At 43.2% G+C, this 20,653-nt stretch overlaps 1 protein-coding gene across 1 annotated transcript; it reads left to right on the top strand.

Annotated features, from left to right (window-relative positions):
- Nucleotides 1-1,097: 1,097 nt before the first annotated feature.
- c1ql2 (complement component 1, q subcomponent-like 2) lies at nt 1,098-3,669 on the top strand. Its single transcript, XM_034693279.1, has 2 exons — nt 1,098-1,908; nt 2,881-3,669. The coding sequence occupies exons 1-2, from the start codon at nt 1,327-1,329 to the stop codon at nt 3,058-3,060; spliced, it is 762 nt and encodes a 253-aa protein (XP_034549170.1). The 5' UTR covers nt 1,098-1,326; the 3' UTR covers nt 3,061-3,669.
- The last annotated feature ends 16,984 nt before the right edge of the window (nt 3,670-20,653 follow it).

Genomic DNA, 20,653 nt, shown 5'->3' with positions numbered 1-20,653 from the left:
TACTTTAAGTCTTCCCGTCCTATTAAAGTTACAAACCATAGACCTTTCTGAAGTCCCTGAGCTCCCTTGTCTTGTAGGTTCCTCTGGATCTCTGCTGCTGTGGACGTGCCAGACTCCAGCTGCTACAACTACAACTATCCGTCTCACCACTCTCATCTCTCTCTCTTCATCTCCCTCTATCCCTCTCTCCAACACGGTCTCAGCAGATGTGTGTCTAACATGAGTCTGGTCCCGCTGGAGGTTTCTGCCTGTTAAAGGAAGTTTGTCCTTGCCAAATGCGGCAAAGTGCTCTGCTCATGGTGGATTAAGATGAGATCCGACTGAGTCCTGTCTATAAAGTGGGACTGGATCTTATCCTGTCTTGATGTTGGGATTTTGTTAATAATAGAAAGAACATAGAGTTCGGTCTAGACCTGCTCTGTTTGGAAAGAGCCTGAGGATATTGTTTGTTGGGATTTGGCACTTTAAGTTGACAGGATGTTTGAATTTCCATCTTCTATGTTATTTTAAATAAACATTTTTTTTGTCTGTTTTTTAACTTAAAAGTTAGTATTGAAGTTTTTTTGTTATATTATTTCACTTCATCCACTCCCTGTCCCTTTTTTCTGTCACATATTTTACATTTAAATTCTGCTTTCATATATATTTTGTGGTCTAAACTGAATCCTGAAGGTAAAGCAGGTCAAGATAAAGTATGTATTTTAATGTGACATTAAAACTTTTCTCACAGTCCAGTCAAACAGCTGCTGATCCATGTTTTAATTCTCCTCCCTCTCTCAGACTTAATCAGCATTAGTGTGACTTTGTTAAAGGAGGCAGATATTAGAGGAAACGTCTCTCAGCCTGATAGAAATTCAAAGTGTCATAATGCTCCCTGATCTGTTCCTCTGAGGCAGCAGAGGGATTTATAATTCATACATAAAGATTGCATTATTATTGTTCAGTCTTAATCCAAATTGCAACAGGCTTTGCCCTCAATTCGTTACGTCACAGCAGCTCTGGGGTGGGGAGCACGCGGACAAAAAGCCTCGGAGACCCGCCGCGTGCCAACACGAGTCTCTCCGCTGTCATCCGCGTGAAGCCGAGTGAGAGTGGCACCGAGTGACCGCTGCAGGGCGAGCTGAGCTGCAGGCTTCCTGTCCCTCCATCCCCCTCTCTCTCTCTGCTGGTCTAGGACAGTCCGCTGTGGTCTCATCTCTTTTTGCGGCGTCTCCACGCGCTCCCTCCACCTTCACCATTACGTCCCAAACGAAAACGGACTTTTTAGCGCTCGCGTCCCGGACTCTCCACAGGAAGAGGGTCGTCGCCGCGGTGGTTGGCATCGTCATGGTTCTGGCTCTCATCATCGCGATTCCCCTGCTGGTCCAAACTTCGAAGACGGACGCGCACTACGAGATGATGGGCACGTGCCGGATGATCTGTGACCCGTACAGTCCCAAACCCAGCGCCACGGCTCTGGAGGTCATGCAGGACCTGAGCGCGATCCCGTCCCCGAGCTTTGTACAAGGGACTAGAGGAGAGCCGGGGCGGCCGGGGAAACCCGGACCGAGGGGGGCACCGGGCGTACCGGGGCCACCCGGACCGAGAGGACCACCGGGGGACCGAGGAGATACCGGGAAGAACGGATATCCCGGTTTAGGGGGCACCGCGCGCTCTGAGACCGGAGACCCGGGATCGAGTATCATCGGGGGGGCAAAGATCGCTTTCTATGTGGGACTGAAGAACCCGCACGAGGGATACGAGGTGTTGCGGTTCGATGACGTCGTCACGAACCTGGGGAACCACTACGACCCCACGACCGGGAAGTTCACCTGCCAGGTTTCCGGGATTTACTACTTTACCTACCATGTGCTGATGCGCGGAGGGGACGGGACCAGCATGTGGGCAGACCTGTGCAAGAACGGACAGGTGAGTGCACGCGCGGATTCACCATCCGAACAAGACTAGCTCGAGACCACCGCAGAGGAGAGATCACGCACCTCTGCACGGAACTAATTCAACATTTAAAAAGTGTCAGTAGGACGAACAGATTAAAATCAGTTACACACAGCGCGCAGTGACACAGGAGGAATCTTAAATCTGTCTGCGTCCTTCATAATTACTGAGCGTGCATCAAACCCCTCAGACATGTGTGATACTTTAAATTATGAGCCTTTTTTCATAACATGGTCTCAATAAATCATTCCTTCAGTAAGATAATTCACAGAATCAGGATTAACTGCAGAGACGGTTTCCATCTATGCGGACTTTGTCTTGATATTTCGGTGCGTAACAGGAAAACGCAGGACAGATTGAAATGGAGAGAGAACAATCTCACTGCCGAAATCTTAAAATATTTAAATATGATGTAGATGAGATGCAGTTTCGTTAGTATTAATGAAGAGGAGCTGTACTAGATGTTGCAAAGGGAGTGTGTAAAAGTAACAAATGCAGAAACAATGCAACGAGCAGAGACTGGTCCAGCTGGTTCACTTTACGCACACAGGCAGAAGTGGAGGTGCGGCTCTGATGGATTGATTTAAATGCTCTAATGACAATGAAGTAAGTTGATTAAGTCCAAATGCATCATATAAAATGAGAAAGAACTGGACTGATGGAATAAAATAAAGGAGGGATTTGTTTAAAAACTGTCTAAGAGCAGAAAAAGAGTTTGACTCTGACTGTTTTTCTTCCATGTATTTATTTATATGTTGGCTTTGTGCTTCTCTCTGTCACATGAAAGTTTCGGTTTGAGTCACTTTTACGCCCAGCTCTTCCTCCCCTCTCCTGCTGCAAATTGAACGCATGCCATTCACTATACGAGGGTTAGGTTGCTTAACTGGTCTGCTGTTGGGTCAAAGTTCACGTCTCCCCCCTCCTCTCTCTCTCTCTCTCCTGCAGGTCCGGGCCAGTGCCATCGCGCAGGACGCGGACCAGAACTATGATTACGCCAGCAACAGCGTAGTGCTGCACCTGGACTCCGGGGACGAGATCTACGTCAAGCTGGACGGCGGAAAAGCGCACGGCGGGAACAACAACAAGTACAGCACGTTTTCCGGTTTCCTTTTATACCCGGACTGAATATTAACGGATTAATCACGTGACAGACTCACACCTTTGTTTTAACTCCAGGATACCAACAGAGTCCTCATTACAGTCAGACTTCTTCTCTTAGAGTATGGATTATTATTACAGGATGAATAATCCACCTTGTTCCACACTAGTCTCTCTCGTGCTTTGCTGATTGTTTGAGCAAAAACAGTTTGTTCTTCGTTGGAAAAATCACATTAAATGCCTATTCAGAATCATAGTAACCTCCTTTATTGTTTTGGTACTGAGTTCTGGACAGACCGCTCCGCTCGATGGATCCACAGTCCGTGTTTCTGGTGCCGATGTCGTTGCGTTTCTTCTCCGTGCGTTTCGTGGATTTGAGGATGTTTGAGCTGAACTGAGAATGACTCGATGCTCCCTCCTGTGTTCAGAGGACATGACCATGTGATGTGATGCTGTTTCTGCTCGTCTGATATTTATCCTCTATGATCTTCTGTATTTATGCACTTATTTATTCCCAATGAGAGTCAGTGGAAACGTATATAAGCTACAGTTAACTGCCCATCCAGTGTCGCAAAAATGTCTTTATATGTCCTCGGTGTGATCAATGATTTCAATAAATGACTATGTTTTCTACGACAGAGTGTGATGTGAGGTGGAGTCAGGTGTGAGGAGGAGGAGGAGGAGGAGACGGAGAAGAGACATGGAGCTGCAGCAGGACAAGTTAATCAACTTTTTGAGCCACCAGCAGAATGTGCAGAAATTATATATTTTTTAATCTGACGCTTCACTTTTTTAATCGGCCTGATTTAAGAGGCTGCTTTCGTGAGAGTTTGCAGAGTGGTGCGTACAGTTTGGAGTTTTAACCTACATATTTTCCCTTCCTGTCACTTTATTGTTGCACACATTAACCTGATTTTGAAAGCAGAGTGAAGACAGAGGAAGTCAGAGAAGACGTGCACTGAAGGGTTCAAAGGCTCACAAGCGATACAACATCTGCTGGATGAATCACTCTGTCTCTGTCGTCATGTTATGAACATGTATGATGAACACGTCACAATAGAAGGCCTGTCAGAAATGACACAACGTCATGCAAGACAGTTTTAAAATCTGTGGCGTGTTACAGCAGCTCTGCATGAGTTGAGTCCTAAATTAGGGTGTAAAGTCTAAAACACTTAACCACACATCGGAAAGAGTTAGTTTGTGACTTAAGTTGTGTCGTTGTTTGGTAATGTAACATCCAAACTAACCAAAACATCGCCACAGAAAGGACGTTTTCAACAATTTGGCCAATCAATGTTATGACAAAGCATGTTGACATCTAGTGGCGAAATCCTGAACTGCAACATACGGTACATTAATATAACAGTACTCTAATGTTGTGCAGATGTACGGTAATTATCTCCACTTGTAGGGAACGCAAGTGTAAGTTAAGATCAGTCATCGTACATTTATGTTTAATGTAATCTACACGGAGAGCGTGTTGCCGACACATCACAGCTTCTCAGAGCGAGGTGTAAGATTTAAGATGCTAACACTGGAATTATCTCAGCTGCTGCAATGCACAAAACGTTATCAGAGAGTAAACTCCATCTTAAATTAGAAAGTATGTTAACAAATGGCTACGTGAGATGAGAAATTAATACTGAGACCTCTTTTAAACAGCAGAGGGCGCTGTCTGCCTCAGACGTCATATAGGCGTACAGACACCACAGCAGAAGGTGAAGATTTTGTGCACACAGACGATACCAGAGCGCCCGTCAAAAGAGATTTGTCTATTTATAAATGTTTTCTTTTTAACCTCATAAGATTAACGTAGATTAACTAACTCTCTCTTATGTACATGTCACAAGAACTGTCTCCAAATCGTCTCTGAGAGAGATGATTGGACGATGTTTTGATAGCGAAAGAGTTTTCTCTCTCCCTGTCCCCGTCTTGCAGGAACAGAAAATGAAGTAACCTCTGTGCAAGGCCGTTATGATGCAGACTCTTCTTCAAACCTTGAACATAAACTCTGTTACTTACTTTCTTGCAAAACGTGAAGAAATCGTAGCTTGAACTCAAGACTCAAGTGCATTGTTGTAAATTAGCCGTGTGTTCCCTCTCAAGAGGACACTAGTTGAGTCTGAATGAGACATATAAGGGACCTTATCTCCTCTAAAGTCGACCTGTGATCCGTAACTTTGTTTTTTTCTGCTGGTGTTTCCTCCTCTGCAGCGTCTCTGACCCGAGCTGAGTTCTGATACATTAAGTCGGTTGTTGTCATGCTGCCTGCAGACTGTGTGTTGTGTTTGAGACAGATAAATGTCCCTGCTTGTGGCGGACACACTCTGCAGTGATCCGCTCTTCCTCTGATAGATGCGACGATAATGTTTGCAGCTTTATGAGCGTCTCATTAATTAAGTCAACAGCTCGGCGCGTCACATTCATTCAGGACGAGCGTCCTCGTTAAACCCCTCGCTGACACCTGCAGCATGTTAAAGACACTCTTAAGATCTTAAAGTCATGGAACGTCACATCCTGCAGGTAAACAAGTGTGACTCAGTCTGCAGATGCACCTGGATCTGCATGTTTGTGAAGCTTTCAGGGGTGAGTCCGGTTAAACACGTTAATACCATCCCTCCTCACTGAGAGAGGAGCTGTCAGAGGAAACGCCACCCTCAATCTGAGTCATGCAGGTCGTCTTCCTCCTGACAGGTGTTTATTTTACGGAGGGGTTTAAATGAGTCTGCTCACGTAAAGATGTGTTCAAATATGCACACTGAACAGAGTCCTGCAGCTCCTCTGAAGCTGAAACTTTGAGTCTAACCTTTGAGATCTGATGAGATATCTTTGACCATCAGTGTCAGCTGTTGGCGATCATTTAACGATCTGATGTTGAGTCTGCATCTTAAAAGTCCCAACTCCTCTTACAAACATGAAGCAGGACTAATATCTGCAGGTCTTTCTGTCTGTCACTACATAATCATAACTCTGAATAGTGGGGGTTTAAGATATGTGGAAATAGTAGGTTCAAGGTGATAGTTGTTTAAATATTTAGACAAACACCTTGTTGTTTTATGCTTCCATCATGCACTGTAGTTATGCATCCGGTAACTTGAGTGGTTAAACCGTCATTTAAAGCATTAAAAGAACAAACAGCACAAAAATCAACAGCAGCTTAAAAGGGTCTGCATCAAACAGGAGAGGTTACACCTTCATCTTTTGCAGAAAGGACATAATTGGATCTTTTAAGGATGGCATCTTCTTTTTAGACAGATAAAAATAGTTATACACAGTATTTAAGGAGTCCCCCTGGGTATGGTGTGAAGTCTCTTTCATATGAATAAGACAGACTTGAGCAAAAGATATGAAGCAAAAACTGCAGTTCCTTGAGTGTCCACTTGAGACTGGCTGCAAATGGTTGCATTGAGTATTGCCTTTATTGACAGGACAGCTGAAAAAAGACAGGAATCATGGAGAGCATCGAGTAGGGAGCGACATGCAGCAAAAGATAAAGGGTCGTAGCCGGGAGTTGAACCAGCAACCACTGCCACAAGGGCACAGCCAAATCCGAAGGTGCGCCTGGTCTTGGCTTTAAATTTTGACAACCTCACACCACAAGGTGTTCAATGAAAAAGTACCAAATTACAGAGATATTTTCACCCTGAGCTGCAGCTGATGTGGAAATAAAACACAAATCACTTAGCACAAAGAGAAAGCTTGGTTTAAAATAGTTGGCGTCAAAAGTTTTAATGCTTAAATACCTGGTAAAATAAATTAATGATTATATTTATGACAAGAACTTTACACAAGTTCATAGAAAATGTTCTTTAAAGCAAAGTAATGTAGCTCTGCACAAAGGAACAATGATGGCTGATCCCTCAGCCTTTAAAGGCCCAAGTATATTTCAGCACCATGGACAGCGCCCGTCATTCCCACTCCTGCTTGAGGGGGGCGCAGATGAAACCCAGCACTTTAACGTGATGTTACATAGTGAAGAGCGGTCAGTTTCTCCCTCGGGTTATCTGGTTTACATCTTTCAGAGTTCAGATTGAGGTCATTAATGAGGATCAGATTAACTCCATCAACTCTGTGCTGCAGGAAAACCAACACTGAACTCTGGACAAGAAGTGTAGAGTCCTGATCCAAATTCTGTTTTCAATACTGAGCCAGTCTGGAAATGACTTTTTGTAATGTGATCCCATACTATAGGGCACGGTTTGGAAAGTTGTGCACACTGAAAATAACTGCTACAATTCTCCACATTTAGCTCCAAAACGTCATAAAAATGTAGAGTACATTTTTAAAAGTCTCTTTTTGTTATCACATTTACAGGAATATTTGTGATCTTTTTCACATTTAATGTTCTGTGATCCTAAATATTTAGCTAATATGCAAATTCACACTGCCGCCTAGCAGGACTACCAAAATAAAAGCTTCATAAAGGGATACAGACTTAGCACTAGCAATTATCTACATCATAAGAGGAAACCCAAATATCAATAAGTGTTTCTGTGGTGCCACAGCAAACGATGCAGAAACGCCATGATACTAGACTATATACCCATACCACCTCAGAGTCCATGTAGCATCAACATACAACTTTAATCTAATCTTTAGGCTCTTTATATCCAAACTTCATTGGTGAAATCCTATATCAGTTAACTTTTCAAACCCAGCATAGAAAAAGCCTTGTTTCAGAAGAGTGCAGAAAAGGGGAGGGGCTACTCCAGACAGCGGTGATGTCATCCTCTTCCATGCACTAATACGGAGTTAATGACGTTTGAATCAAACTAATGATAGTTTTAGGATAATGATTAAAGTTTGATTACATCCCAGAGGTCCCAATGAGGTAGATTATCTCAGATTAGGCCTCTGTTGAATTCCTGGAAATTAATTCTTCAACATGTTTTTAACTTAAAGTGGATTAATTGTTGTTTACTGAAGTTAATGCTGCCCCTAAGTCTCTCTAAAGGCTCTTCACAAACAAGGTGCAACAAGAGATAGAGTCAAATATTTTCCTTAAAAAAGCAAAACCAACATCTGAGATCTGAATAAGGAATGAAAAGTTATTAAAGTGCAACAAAAAGACTAAACTAAAGGAGGCAAGCAAACCAGACAAAACCCCACCTTTCTCGAGGATCGTTATCCAGCTTTAACAAATCTGAACTGACAGAAGTAACACTTATAATCTCCATTAAAAGATTCTACATAAAATTCCAGAATTCTGTCTTTGATGTCAGAATTCTGAGAACAAATGGAACATTCCGTGAAGAAGGTCAGAGCTAAAAAAAAAACCATCAGTGTCTCTAATCCTCTTTCATAGACCTCCATTCAACAAACAAACATTGTAAAAGTAGTTTTCTTCTCCTCTTGAGGACAGACCTGACAAAGCTTGACTTTTGACTAATCTTCATCATGATGTTGTTATTTCAGCAAACTTAAGACCCGTTAGTTACAAGAACATCACAAGAACATCAGTTTCTGTTTCAGGTTCATACCGCTGAAGGAAGCCAGAGTGAAGCCTCTATGGAATGTACTGTTTACAGTGAAACTGAGACTCAACACAAATAGAGAGACTGGTGCAGCATTTATTTTGCAAAGATATATAAACAAGTGAACTTTGTGAACACTTCTGAAGATGCTTATTATACTGTTAACACCCCAAGGGACATATATACAGCACGATCATTAGCCACTGGAATCTAAAATAGTCTCTTGTGATGAATTTTGAATTTTAAAGAGAGACACTTTTATTCAAAATAATCTCTAATAAAACCCTCCCAAAGTCAGCCTTCTTTTTCTTTTAATGTTGATTTATTAAGCATGTTAAAAACCTCAAACTAACTAGACAGGTTAATATGTAGTCTAGAGAAACAAACAAAGTTTAATATGATAAATGTTCCTCCTTTAAAAGGCACTCTGCATTTCCCTGAACACGCTCTGAATCAAAGGTAAACCCTCCGAGAGCCTCGGAGGCAGAAATCTCCTCCTGTCTGCAGCTGTCAGCCTCCATCAGACCGGCTCGTTTAGTGTCGCACCTCCTCCGTCCCACAATCCTCTCTGCTAAATGAAAGGCAACAGGTTTTTATGGGGCTGCACGGAGAAAGAGCAGAGCGGCGGAGGGGATAAAACATCTATTTGTTGCTCTCCTGTCTCTCTCTTTAGCCTGCTGTCAGAGAGCCCGGGCAGGCAGGTGATGTTTATGTGACTGACTGACACCTGATGTAAGAGTCCCAATAAATCCAGACGCTCTCTGTCACCTCACCAACAAACACACCAGCTGGACGGAGCTCTGGGTTAGCAGCACACGCTAACTTTTTCTGACAGGAGGCAACAGTTTGGAATAGGTTTGTGTCTGTGGGAGAAACAGAGGGACTATCAGGCAGCAATTTAAGGAAAGCATTTCATTACAAAGAACCCGATTCACCCGGGGACGCAGAATTAGACGGGGCAGGAACATTGTGCAGTTAGTTTCATGTTGTCTCTGTGGATTTGTTCACACAAAGAGGGAAAGGAGGCCATGCTGATCAGCAGCAGAGCTGGACCTCGTCGATTTGCTCAGTGTCACAGAGATGACTAACCGCAGAGGTTCCCACTAACCGCCACATCTGCAGGGACACGTATGTCACTTCCTATCGGCACACGTCAGAGAGGGTGGGTGTCATGAAGCGTCACCCGTCTGGAGCCTGATGAGCCGCCGTGATGTGAGACCATCAGGCCTGCAGGGCCACTAATGGACGTAATGACTGAGAGGGAGGAAGACAAAAAGGTTGCTGCTTAAAAGCTCGCTCACACAGGAGTTCAAAACAAGGATACATCACTTCAGGTCATTGAAGTGTTAGGGTATATCCTGCAAAGACAAAGACAAGTCACACCGATTTCAAGTTTTAGAGGAGACTAGAAAAGGATGATTCAGAAGCATAAAGTTGCAGCTTGTGGACGCTCCACAAAATGTCATTTTTTTGCACTTTCTGATTGATTGGTTATCTTTAAAGTCTGTCACTGGATCAGGTTGCACTTTGATTTGAAAAACTGAGTCAAGTGAGACAGACTTGTTTAGATTTCCAAATCTTCCTGATCCAGATTAAAACAACCAATCCACAAAGTTTTTCAGTGCAAACAAAAACAAGACTTCACAGCGCCTCCGTCACATGTGGCACCTTTACCTGCAGAAATAAAACATAAGACACCAGCTGCAAAGAGTTTTTAAGGTCTGAATGATCATGCCATGAGATTAAGGCATTTTAATTCTTTGTAAAGTGAGTGCCTCTGAGTTTTTAATGCTCTATATCACTTTCTGGTATCTCATTTTTGGTCTCCACCACCTCCTGATGATGGCACCAGGCTATTTAACAGCTAAAAGCTGCCCATGTTGTCCTGCTCATCTCTTTGTGTTCATCTTGTGTTCTTGCAGATATTTAGAGAATTAATTGGTCTCTTCATCCTTCACTCCTCCTCCTCGTGCTCGTTTTGGGTCCAAGTAAACAAAACTGGAGGGAACCTCTCCATATTTGGGTGGGTCAAGTTTGCCGTTACCTTGTCTGACCTTGTCTCTTCCCATTTGTGCGTCACATTAAAGCAGGACAGAGATCGTCTCCTGTGCCGCTGTCAAAGAGCTGATAAATAATGGAGAGAGGAAGAACAGGCTCCTGGGAATCTGGCCGGGTGTATATGGCTTCAGAGGACCCGTCTTAAATGGGAGAAAGTCTGAGTGGTGATTGGAGGAGGAGGTGTGTGTGTGTATGTGCACATGTGTGTGAGACACCGAGAGGGGGGAGGGATTTATGGGAGGATTTGAGGGTTTCTGTCTGTTGGATAAATTAGACCTGCAGACCTGCAGATCTCTGAAGGCTTCATGTGTGTGTCACATTAGACTTAAACACACGCACTGTTTTTTATCTATAATTAGCATAGCACTGCGTGTGATTGGCGTGTCTGTGGTACGTGCAGCCCGTGGCGGAGTCACTAAGCGAGGGGGGGACACTGAGAGGTCTGTGGTGTCCTGTCATTGTCAGAGTTTCTGCAGGGTTCATTCATTAACATTCAGGTTTCACAGGCTCATGGAGCATCTTCTCCTGCCAGAGCTCCAAAACCACATCACTGAATCAGCGAACACATGAACTCTTTCAGGAGACCAGCAGGGGGCAACTCCACCGGTTGTAAAATCAGTCGGACTGTATAGGAGTGATTTATTCCCTCAGTAAGAACTAATGAGTCTATGGTCTCAATCTCTAGTTTCAAGTCTTCTTCAAAACGGCATGATGTTCATTCAGTAATTGATGGTCCCATTTAGAGTCACAGAGAGGAGGAAGAGGGGCGGGTACATGTGATTGGCAGCTTTCTACCAACCTGATGACCAGGGCCCAACTGTTCAAGTTTCCTGGATTAGTTATGCTGCTATCAGCTTAGAGTGACACACTGGGATCCTGTCTTTCCCTCTCTCTCTCTCCTCTGTCTGCCTGTCTCTTACTTTAACTCTTCCTGTTCCATTAAAGTTACTAACCATACACCTTTCTGGAGTCCCTGAGCGCCCTTGTCTGGTAGGTTCCTCTGGTCTCTGCTGCTGTGGACATGCCAGACTCTACAGTAGCTGCTACAAGTACTACTATCTGTCTCACCACTACCATGTCTCTCTCTCTCTCTTCATCTCCCGCTATCTCTCTCTCCAACACGGTCTCAGTAGATGTGTGTCTAACATGAGCCTGGACCTGCTGGAGGTTTCTGCCTGTTAAAGGAAGTTTGTCCTTGCCACTGTAACTTGCTAAGTGCACTGCTCATGGTGGATTAAGATGAGATCAGACTGAGACTGAGTTTTGGCCTAACATAAGCGTGTACAGTGAGTTTTAGAGGACGAAAAATAAAGGTCTGTTTTCTTGGGGACTGCTAAAACACAGGACAGGATTGTTGTGCAGGAGAAATAATTAGTTTTTTTAAAGAATATTTGCCAACGTAGCCTAAAACACTGGCCGCTGCTCCTCGTCTGGAGACCTGAGGCACACCGGGTCCAGGTGTTTCTCCTTCTGCTGATCAGCGTGCTCACATGTCTGCAGCCCTGGAGACGGAGAGCAAGCACAAAGTGTTCCAGGCAGACTTATCTAAAGAGAGGAGGCCGTCACACCTGTCGTTTATCCACCCCTCGCTCCTCTCCGGCTCATCATGTTTGTCCAAATATATTTAGTCCTTGCTCAAATTAAAACGGAGGGAGGGATGGTCAGACGTGGTGTCTCGAGGCTTCAGAGCAGCTCTTTAATGGTCTGTCACAGCGGCCGTGTTTAGTCGCTGTAGACTGTGAGGTTATTTCTGAGACAGTCTGTTAAGCTCTGAAGAGATGAAGGAAGCTCTGACTCTGCAGACAATAACTCCCTGTGGGTTAGTTACTCAGAGTGACTCATTTCTCTATTGTTCATGTAAAAACACTGACAGGACGTCTTCACAGCGCTGCGTTTTCTTCCTGTGTTTGCACAGTGTAGCGTGTGATTGGCGTGATTGGCGTGTCTGCGGGCGTTCATGGTGCATGCCCTGTGGCTCAGCCAGGTTAGCCTGGTGGAGGTCACTGCAGAGAGAGGCCCTCAGACCATAAAAGGAGAGTCTGCATGCAGGGGTCTGCAAAGCCGTGTCACAGTCAGAGTTTCCCAAGGCTTATCTCTGCAGCATTAAAATTCATGAGCAGTGATTACCATTTTAAATAGGAAATCCATGAAATGCCAGCGTGTTTTACTCCAGGTAACGGCTGCACATCTCACTTACCTGCTGAGTGGAAAAGACAAACGCAGAGGGCCGAGGTGTCTGCCGTCTGTCTGCCTCCCTCTTGAAAACAAACAATGGATGTTTCATGTGATGCTCTCAGTCTGTTGTCGTTGGAGTGGCGTGTCACTGTTAAAGGCGTTGTGTCCCTGAAGTGCTGCAGCTGAGCCCGCTACGTCCGTCTGTAAGCCCGAGGACGAGTTTATATTTAAACACCTCGGAGAAGCTGCACCCACTGACACCACAGCAGAGTCACCCTTTCTCTCTTACCCTCACTTACCCCCGACATCTTTCCCACAGAAACACTTAAAGATACATTTATCTTTAATCAGCGGGGTGATAACAACGACTGGAATCAAAAATTCATGTTTTAAAAGTTTTAATTCAAAGATAAAATGTCCTCAGTGAAAATATGACTTTTAGTGTAACTACATTCATCTAGTAGTTGCAGATTTTAATTTAGAGGTAGTCTGGAGATTCATTCATCAGTCTCAGTTTCACTGTAAACAGTGTGTTCCACAGGGGCTTCACTCTGGCTTCCTTCAGCGGTATGACCCTGAAACAGAAACTGATGTTCTTGTGATGTTCTTGTAATTAACGGGTCTTAAGTTTGCTGATTAGTCAAAAGTCAAAAGTCAAGCTTACTTTTACAATGTTTGTTTGTTGACTGGAGGTGGGATACATCATTTCTGATGCTGCGTTCCAGGAAGTCAGGGAATCTAAATGCTGATTGTCTTTAGTGACACAGCATCAAGCAGATTTGTGTCTCAGTGTAAATGTTAGATCTAGAACAGATTGTTAGCTGCTCTTCATGCAGATATTTGTTTAAAGAGAGAGAAATCCTCCTCAGATTAACAACCATGGATTGTGCTCCTCCTGCTTTTGCTCTTCATACAGACTGTTTGTCCTGAAGACACTAAAGCCTGCCATTTGTTTTTCTTTTTACACATTTTGCAATAATAGTAAAATATGTTAGAAAATTATGTCCAACAGAAGCTACAAAAAAGACAAAAGTCACAATGCAGAGTTGTAAAAAAACAAATTTAACAGTTGCACTGATATGTTGTTGCATCATCACTTTCAGTCTTTTCTAATATGGCCAATGCTAAAAGACCTTCAGCAATTCAAACAGTGATCCGGATATGAACAGAAATTGGCACATCATCTTAAATCTGCTTAAAACAATAAACTATTAAAGGAGAAGGCCGTTTATGCAGCTCTGCAGCAGTTTAAATGTCAGAGTGAATCTGTATTTGAAGTCGTGTATGATGTGATGCTGTTTGACCTTTTTCTTGTTTCTGCTCTTTTTTCTTGCGCTCGGCCTCCAACACTCTGACGCTGCAGTATAGAAATGAGACAGACAGAGAGAAGCGTCCTGACACTCGTCCGTGTTTACCCCCCACCCCCCCAAAATAACACAAACGCAGCTCATCCCGACTGCTTCCCTTTAGTTTGCTGGTCACATGTGACCGATTAAACTCGTTTTTCTGTGCCGGCCCTGAATGCCAACGCGTCCTGAGGAAGGGGTCAGCATGCTGATGAAACCACCCACTGCCACCATCCTGAATTCTTAAACAGGCCAGCAGCAATTAGCAGCCGTGATGAGTTCAGGGGCAGACCTAAGCCAGACTCTGACTGTTGAACAGGTTCACGTGGTTCTGGTGCAGGTTGTTCAACTGTTTTCATTTCAACCGTCGCTCCTCTGTGTCACATCCTCAAGAAACTTTGACCCAGTAATGCTATGAGGGAAATACTAAGAAATAAAAGCTAACAAAACTGCAATGCTAACATGCCAGTGTTTAGCAACAGACAGATTATTAGTCTACTAGTCACATGAACTAATCTCCAAAATCTCCAACACCAAAAACACAGTCCATTCACATAGTTCACGGTTCAGGGAGTGAATTAGCTGAGGGGACACCTAGCATACAGCTAGCAGCTCACAACTGCCACTCAGAGACCACGCCCCCAATTCTACCTCCTTTAATCCTTAATCTAATGTAAACAGGTGAGTCGTATATAAACTCTAAAGCCATACAGTTGACATGATCGTCCCTGATGTCATTTTTGCTGTCTAGAATTAATCACTATTCTATTCTCCTCTGATCTGTTCCGTTCCATTCTGCTTTGATCTGTTCCATTCTATTCTATTCTCCTTTGATCTGTTCAATTCTATCCTGCTTTGATCTGTTCTGTTTCCTTCTGCGTTGTTCTGTTATGTTCCATTTCATTCTATTCTGCTTTGATCTGTTGCATTCTATTCTCTTCTCTGCCGATTGATTTGATATGATGTGTGTGATCAGGTTGTCCCTGGTGTTTATTTCTATTGTTATGGGGTTTGAGCCAATCAGAATCAAGTATTGAACACAGCCGGGTAATAACCTGCTGTAAACAGTTGAGTTGTATATAAATTCAGCCGTACAGTTGTCATGAAAGAGAAATGAGCTATATAGACCCAAACAGTTTTTTTTTTTACCAGGCTGTAAACATGATTATTTCTGCTGTAACATTAAGCACTGGATGTTGGTGTTTGGTTCGTTTGTCACAGACTTATTCCCAGGTAGTTTTTTCATCATAAAGAAGTCCAAGAAATAGAAACATGTGATTAAAGATCTGTGTGGCATCACTTCAGCACTCCACTACAGCATATAACAGAATCAATTCTACTCCGAGGAGCACTCTGACTCATTCACATCATTCTGCAGCTTTGCTCCTCTCATGACTCCTGATTGTGCGTCTGCAGTGGACCTAATCTCTCAGCGCTGCAGTAAGAAAAATGGCCTTTTGACCGCCATTATATAACAATAACATTTTGTTTTGTGCGAGCTCGAGGACAATGGACCTTTTTAAAAAAATACACAGGCCTTCAGGTTAAAGATGTAGTGCTGCAGCTGCTGGAGTAGTCCTGATAAACAGTCCTGCTGCAGCCGCACGGAGCTCATGCAGATGTTTGATAATGACGGAGGCTCCAGCTGAAGCAATAACTCTTTCTGACAAATATAAATTGCAGAGAAAAATGATAAATACAGGAGAGAGAAGAGAGCGCTCCCTCTCTTGACCTCCTCCTCCTGAGTACATATTTAGATTGGCCCCGTGCTCTCTCTCTGCAGGATAAAATAATTTACTCGACAACAAAATGCTTGGCTCATCTAAAAATAAACACAGCCACTCAAGACAATCCCACTGTCAATATTTCCTAACAGGCTCTGTCACTTCACGTGGAATCAGAGGCGAGGCGCTGTCGTGTCTGTCCAAACAAAGAGAGGACTTAAGCCTCTCAGCATGTTTGTCTCATTACAGAGAGCAAAGTGAAGAATTACAGGATTATTAGACGCCCCGCTTCATGTTTTTGATCCCATCACATCTGCCTGAAGAGAACCATAATTCTTTCTGTGCAGTCCTTATCTTTGTGATCGTCCCTCAGGCTGCTCTCCATCCACTGTTTGACTCCCTGCTCTCACAAGCTGGGGTCAAAGGTCAGCCTTCTCATGCTTGTTAATGAGCTTCCTGTCTGTATCCCTGATTCTCCTGACTCTAATTGTCTGGTCATAGTTGGAGGAAAATATAAATATGCACGTTTTATGTCTAATTTGGACGTCTTTTCTAACAAGGGTCAGGCTGGAGTTTAACGTAACAAGTACATAAAAATATTGCGTAATAAAAATAGAAGTACAAATCTATGAATTCTGATGATTCAACCTGCAGAGAGCCACACATCTATGGGGCGCCATTTGTAAAGTTGTGCACACTGAAAATACAATTCTCCACATTTAGCTCCAAAACGTCATAAAAATGTAGAGTGAATTTTTAAAAGTCACCTTTTTTATATCACATTTAGAGGAATATATGTGATCTTCTTCACATTTTATTTTGTTGTGAAAAATATATTAAGTTAAAATCACTGTTAAATACAAATGCTAAATACAAATCTAAATGTTAAATAGAAATACAAATATTAAATATAAATCTGAAAGTTAAATGTTGAATCTAAATGTTAAATGGTACGGACAAGCTAAGTCTGTATTGCTTCATGAAGCTTTTATTTTGGTATTTCTGCTAGGCAGCAGTGTGAATCTGCATATCAGCTAAATATTTAGGATCGCAGAACAACATTTAACATTAAGATTTAACGTTGAAAATTTAGATTTAGCATTTAGATTTAACAGTATTATTATCTTAAATATATTTGTGGCAAGAAAAATTAATTTGAAAAAGGTTACAAATATTGCTCTAAATGTGATAAAAACGTGTTATGATTTTTCAAGGACATTTTTGAGCTAAATGTGGAGAAATGTTATTTTCAGTGTGCACAACTACAAACAGCGCCCCATACACATCAGCCTCACTTTCTGAGTATGTTTTAGAGGCTGTTTTTATGTTTTTATTTACAGCAAACCTCCTCCAAAATGAAAAAAAAACCTGAGCCTTAGTTCATTTAGTAGTCTCAAACTTTCACCTGTCACATGACTTTTAAAAAATGTTAAATTTGTTAACGTCCGAATCTTAACAATTTCGTCAGTCTCATGTGAACAAGTTTCTTTTGACGCTGTTTGTAGATTAAATGACAAACAAGCATCTGGCTTGTTTTCACATTCTTCACAAAGACATCCAGGTCAGTAAACGGCCATGACCGCCCACACTCAGTGGATGCTGATGCAGCTCTGGCGTGTCACTGCAGTAGGACTGTTTGTGTCACCTCCGAGCAGCTGAACGGGGAGGGATCAGCTCTGACGGCCGGAGAAGTCGACCTCTGAGCTGAACGTGGACGACAGAAGAAGAACACAACAAGTCAGAGCCTGACTCAGGACTCTGCAGACTGAACCTCTGCAGCTCTCTGGAAGGACTGAAGCAAATGAGTTTGACCTGAAGGAGAGGACGGGATGTTAGGGAACAAGTGCAACTAACGAAACCAGAGGATGCTTCTGGTTTTTGGGATGAAGTTTTGTAGGCGAGTGTCATAAGCCATTTGGTTTTCAATTATTTTATTAAATGAAGTTTAGTTTGTTAGAAAGGAAGTCGATCTCTGGAGGTAATGTTTTTTTTATTAGCACAGGCAGTTACAAGAACACGAGCAAATGAGAGAGAGGGGTAGGACAGGTTGCAGCCTCGCAGCTCCAGGAACACGAGCAAAAGTCTCACGAGCAAATGCAAAACTTTCATCCACGCAATTCAGTCTTAAAGAACTTACTAAACATTCAATAGACCCCAAACTGGGCCTCTCTTTTATCTGCTGCTGTTTGCATGCAGTTAGATTTAAAGTTGTCCATTTATTTAAAGCAGATTTAGTCCTTTATTATGCATTTGTGCATCATTGCAAGAAAAAGTCAGGATCACAACCATGAGTGCTGAAATAAATGTGCAGCATTGGTTTTTGGTGCACATTGCACCTTTGTGTAATTTAATAAATAGATAGTATTAAGCATTATTACAACAATCAGGTATGCATCTGTGGCGGTGAATGCTAATTTTTTCAAGATGCATTGAGACAGAAGGGAGCCGATATGTCACGTTCACACCAAATGTGCACAGTTACTTAATTTGCACGAATAACGTGCTCAATTTGTGCATCATAATTGCGTGTACGCGAGTGCCCAAGATGCCATTTGCACTGCCCAACAAGAACTTGCGTCCCCACTTTGACTTTACACGTAATTCACTCAGGCAAATGATTCTATCTACGTTTTGTGTGAATCATAGACTGAATAAATAATGGATGTAGTATCCGTGACATCACCCATCTATTCCTGAAGCGCTGTTTTGAGGCTAATCGTCAGCGGCAGCCATATTGGAAATGCTGAACTCATCATAACTGAGTGTGACATAAAGAGGCAGGCTTTGAGCCTCCTCGCTAACAGGTACAGTGTTCTGCCTGTTAATCAAGTCAGCTGTGCCTCTCGTAAATTCTGCTGTAAAGATCGGCTTTTTTGAATTGGTGTGTATGTGGTTTACAGGACTTCCGGAGCCAGCCTCAAGCAGATACTCAATGAACTGCAGTTTTTAACACTTCCACATTGACTTCAATTCTCGTGGCCGGAGGTTGCTGCTTGGTGTGAACCCCTTTTAAGCAGGGATGGGATATTTTCAAAATCTGGAGTAACGACTCTTTCTTAGTTACTGCAACCAGGAAGCTACAAACTCGTATCTTAGATGTTGTATCTGGAAAAAGGGCCATGCATGACCATCCCAGCATTTTATCTTTACGTAAACAGATTTGAAGATAAAGAGGACGCTGCAGCTTCTCTCACACTCGGATACGAAACAAGAGAAGGCTACACTCATCTGCAGAACTTTATGAGGTTTATTTCAGCATTTGGAACCCTATGGCTGTGGATTCTCCTCTTAGCCTGATGGCCTCTGAATTGCATGCAAGGCCTGTGTGGATGCTTTTATAAGCATAGCAAACTTGATGCATAATGTACCACAAAGGTAGTGTGCTGGAAACAGCTGGTATTTACAGGAACTTGCATTCAGTTAACAGAGAGAGGAAATAGTGTGGGAGCGGATCTGAATAGGCCGGTAAAATCGTGATAACAGGTGTTTAATTTGTTACTGATTCTGTGACAGTCGGATCAGTAGTTGGTGTTTCTGTTTGGTTTATGTCTGGATGTTTATGATCATAGAGGCTCAGATGATGATAGATATTAGTTACTGTGCTGGAGCCGAGCTGAATCAGATTTCGCTCCAGAGAGTGGCTGTGACCTGGAGTGGAGAGCTCTCATTCTGATGATGAGTCCACAAATCTGCTCTTAAACTGTATGGAGTAAATAAAGGATTCAGATTTAGCCAGCATATAAAAGAGAGATTTCCATTCTGTGCTCCTCTTCATCCTCTTCACTTCCTCGCTGACCTCCCGTTGGTCGTCACATCTGCAGGCAGAGCGAGACATTGGTCTGAGTTATGTCCCTGTTTTCACACTTCCTCCGGGTTGATTTAAACCCTGGCTCCCGTGAATCAGCCATAATGCACGGCCACTGTTCCTCAGACGTGTCACATCTCTATTCATGGCAGTGGTCGGTAATGAGACGGCAGCATAGACCTGAGAATCTATCACCGGGTATGGTTCCCCGAGGGGAGGAGATTGGAGTGGACGGCAGACAGACAGCGCACCGCTCGTATCTGGAGTTCACCATAATTCTCCAGGAGTGGGTGGCTCACGGCGAACCGCTGCCCCGCACTGATGCCGGCTAATCACCATGCTAAACGTCTCCTATGAGGGGCTGTCACTCTGACACACAGAAAGTTTAATGTCAGCGCGCAGCCTGGAAGAAGACACACCTCCAACATCCACTCAGCATTCAGACGACAGGACAGAGATGATGGAGGACGGGCAGGACGTGCTCTGACATTAGCTGCTGTCATATCAGATTTATACACTGTACAATCCTAATGCATGATTTTAATCATTTACTGTTTAAATGGGCCACTTCTCAAAGTCTCTGATGATAGTTTCCATCAGTAGCGTGATTTTAAATTCAAATATCAGAACCAAGCAATTAATTTTAGGCCACAGAAGTTTGGTGATAATATTTGATTGGGTTTGTCTGCCATTTTGGATCCTCCAGTTCGGCATCAAGGTCACATCTGTAGCATGATCTGTCTCCAGTCCGTCTCTGATCCGTCACAGTTCTGGATCTGATAGGTTTCTATTCTAGTCAATGTGTTAACTTCTACTGGATCCGCTCCGTTGCGCTCCAGCTGCGTCTCTTATCTGGCAGGTCGGAGCCCTCCAGATCAGACACACAAAACTTCTATTTTTGCCGGATGCCGGAGCACGACACATCAATCTCAACAGAGCAGATGGAGCGGGACAGGAAGTCAGGCACCAAAACAAAATGAAAACATCCATTTCATTTTCAGAATAAAACACTCTGTGTTAACACCAGATCATCAAGAT

Source organism: Notolabrus celidotus, chromosome 10, assembly GCF_009762535.1.
Source record: "Notolabrus celidotus isolate fNotCel1 chromosome 10, fNotCel1.pri, whole genome shotgun sequence".
NCBI classification, from domain to species: domain Eukaryota; kingdom Metazoa; phylum Chordata; class Actinopteri; order Labriformes; family Labridae; genus Notolabrus; species Notolabrus celidotus.
This window is presented reverse-complemented; position numbering and strand designations above follow the sequence as displayed.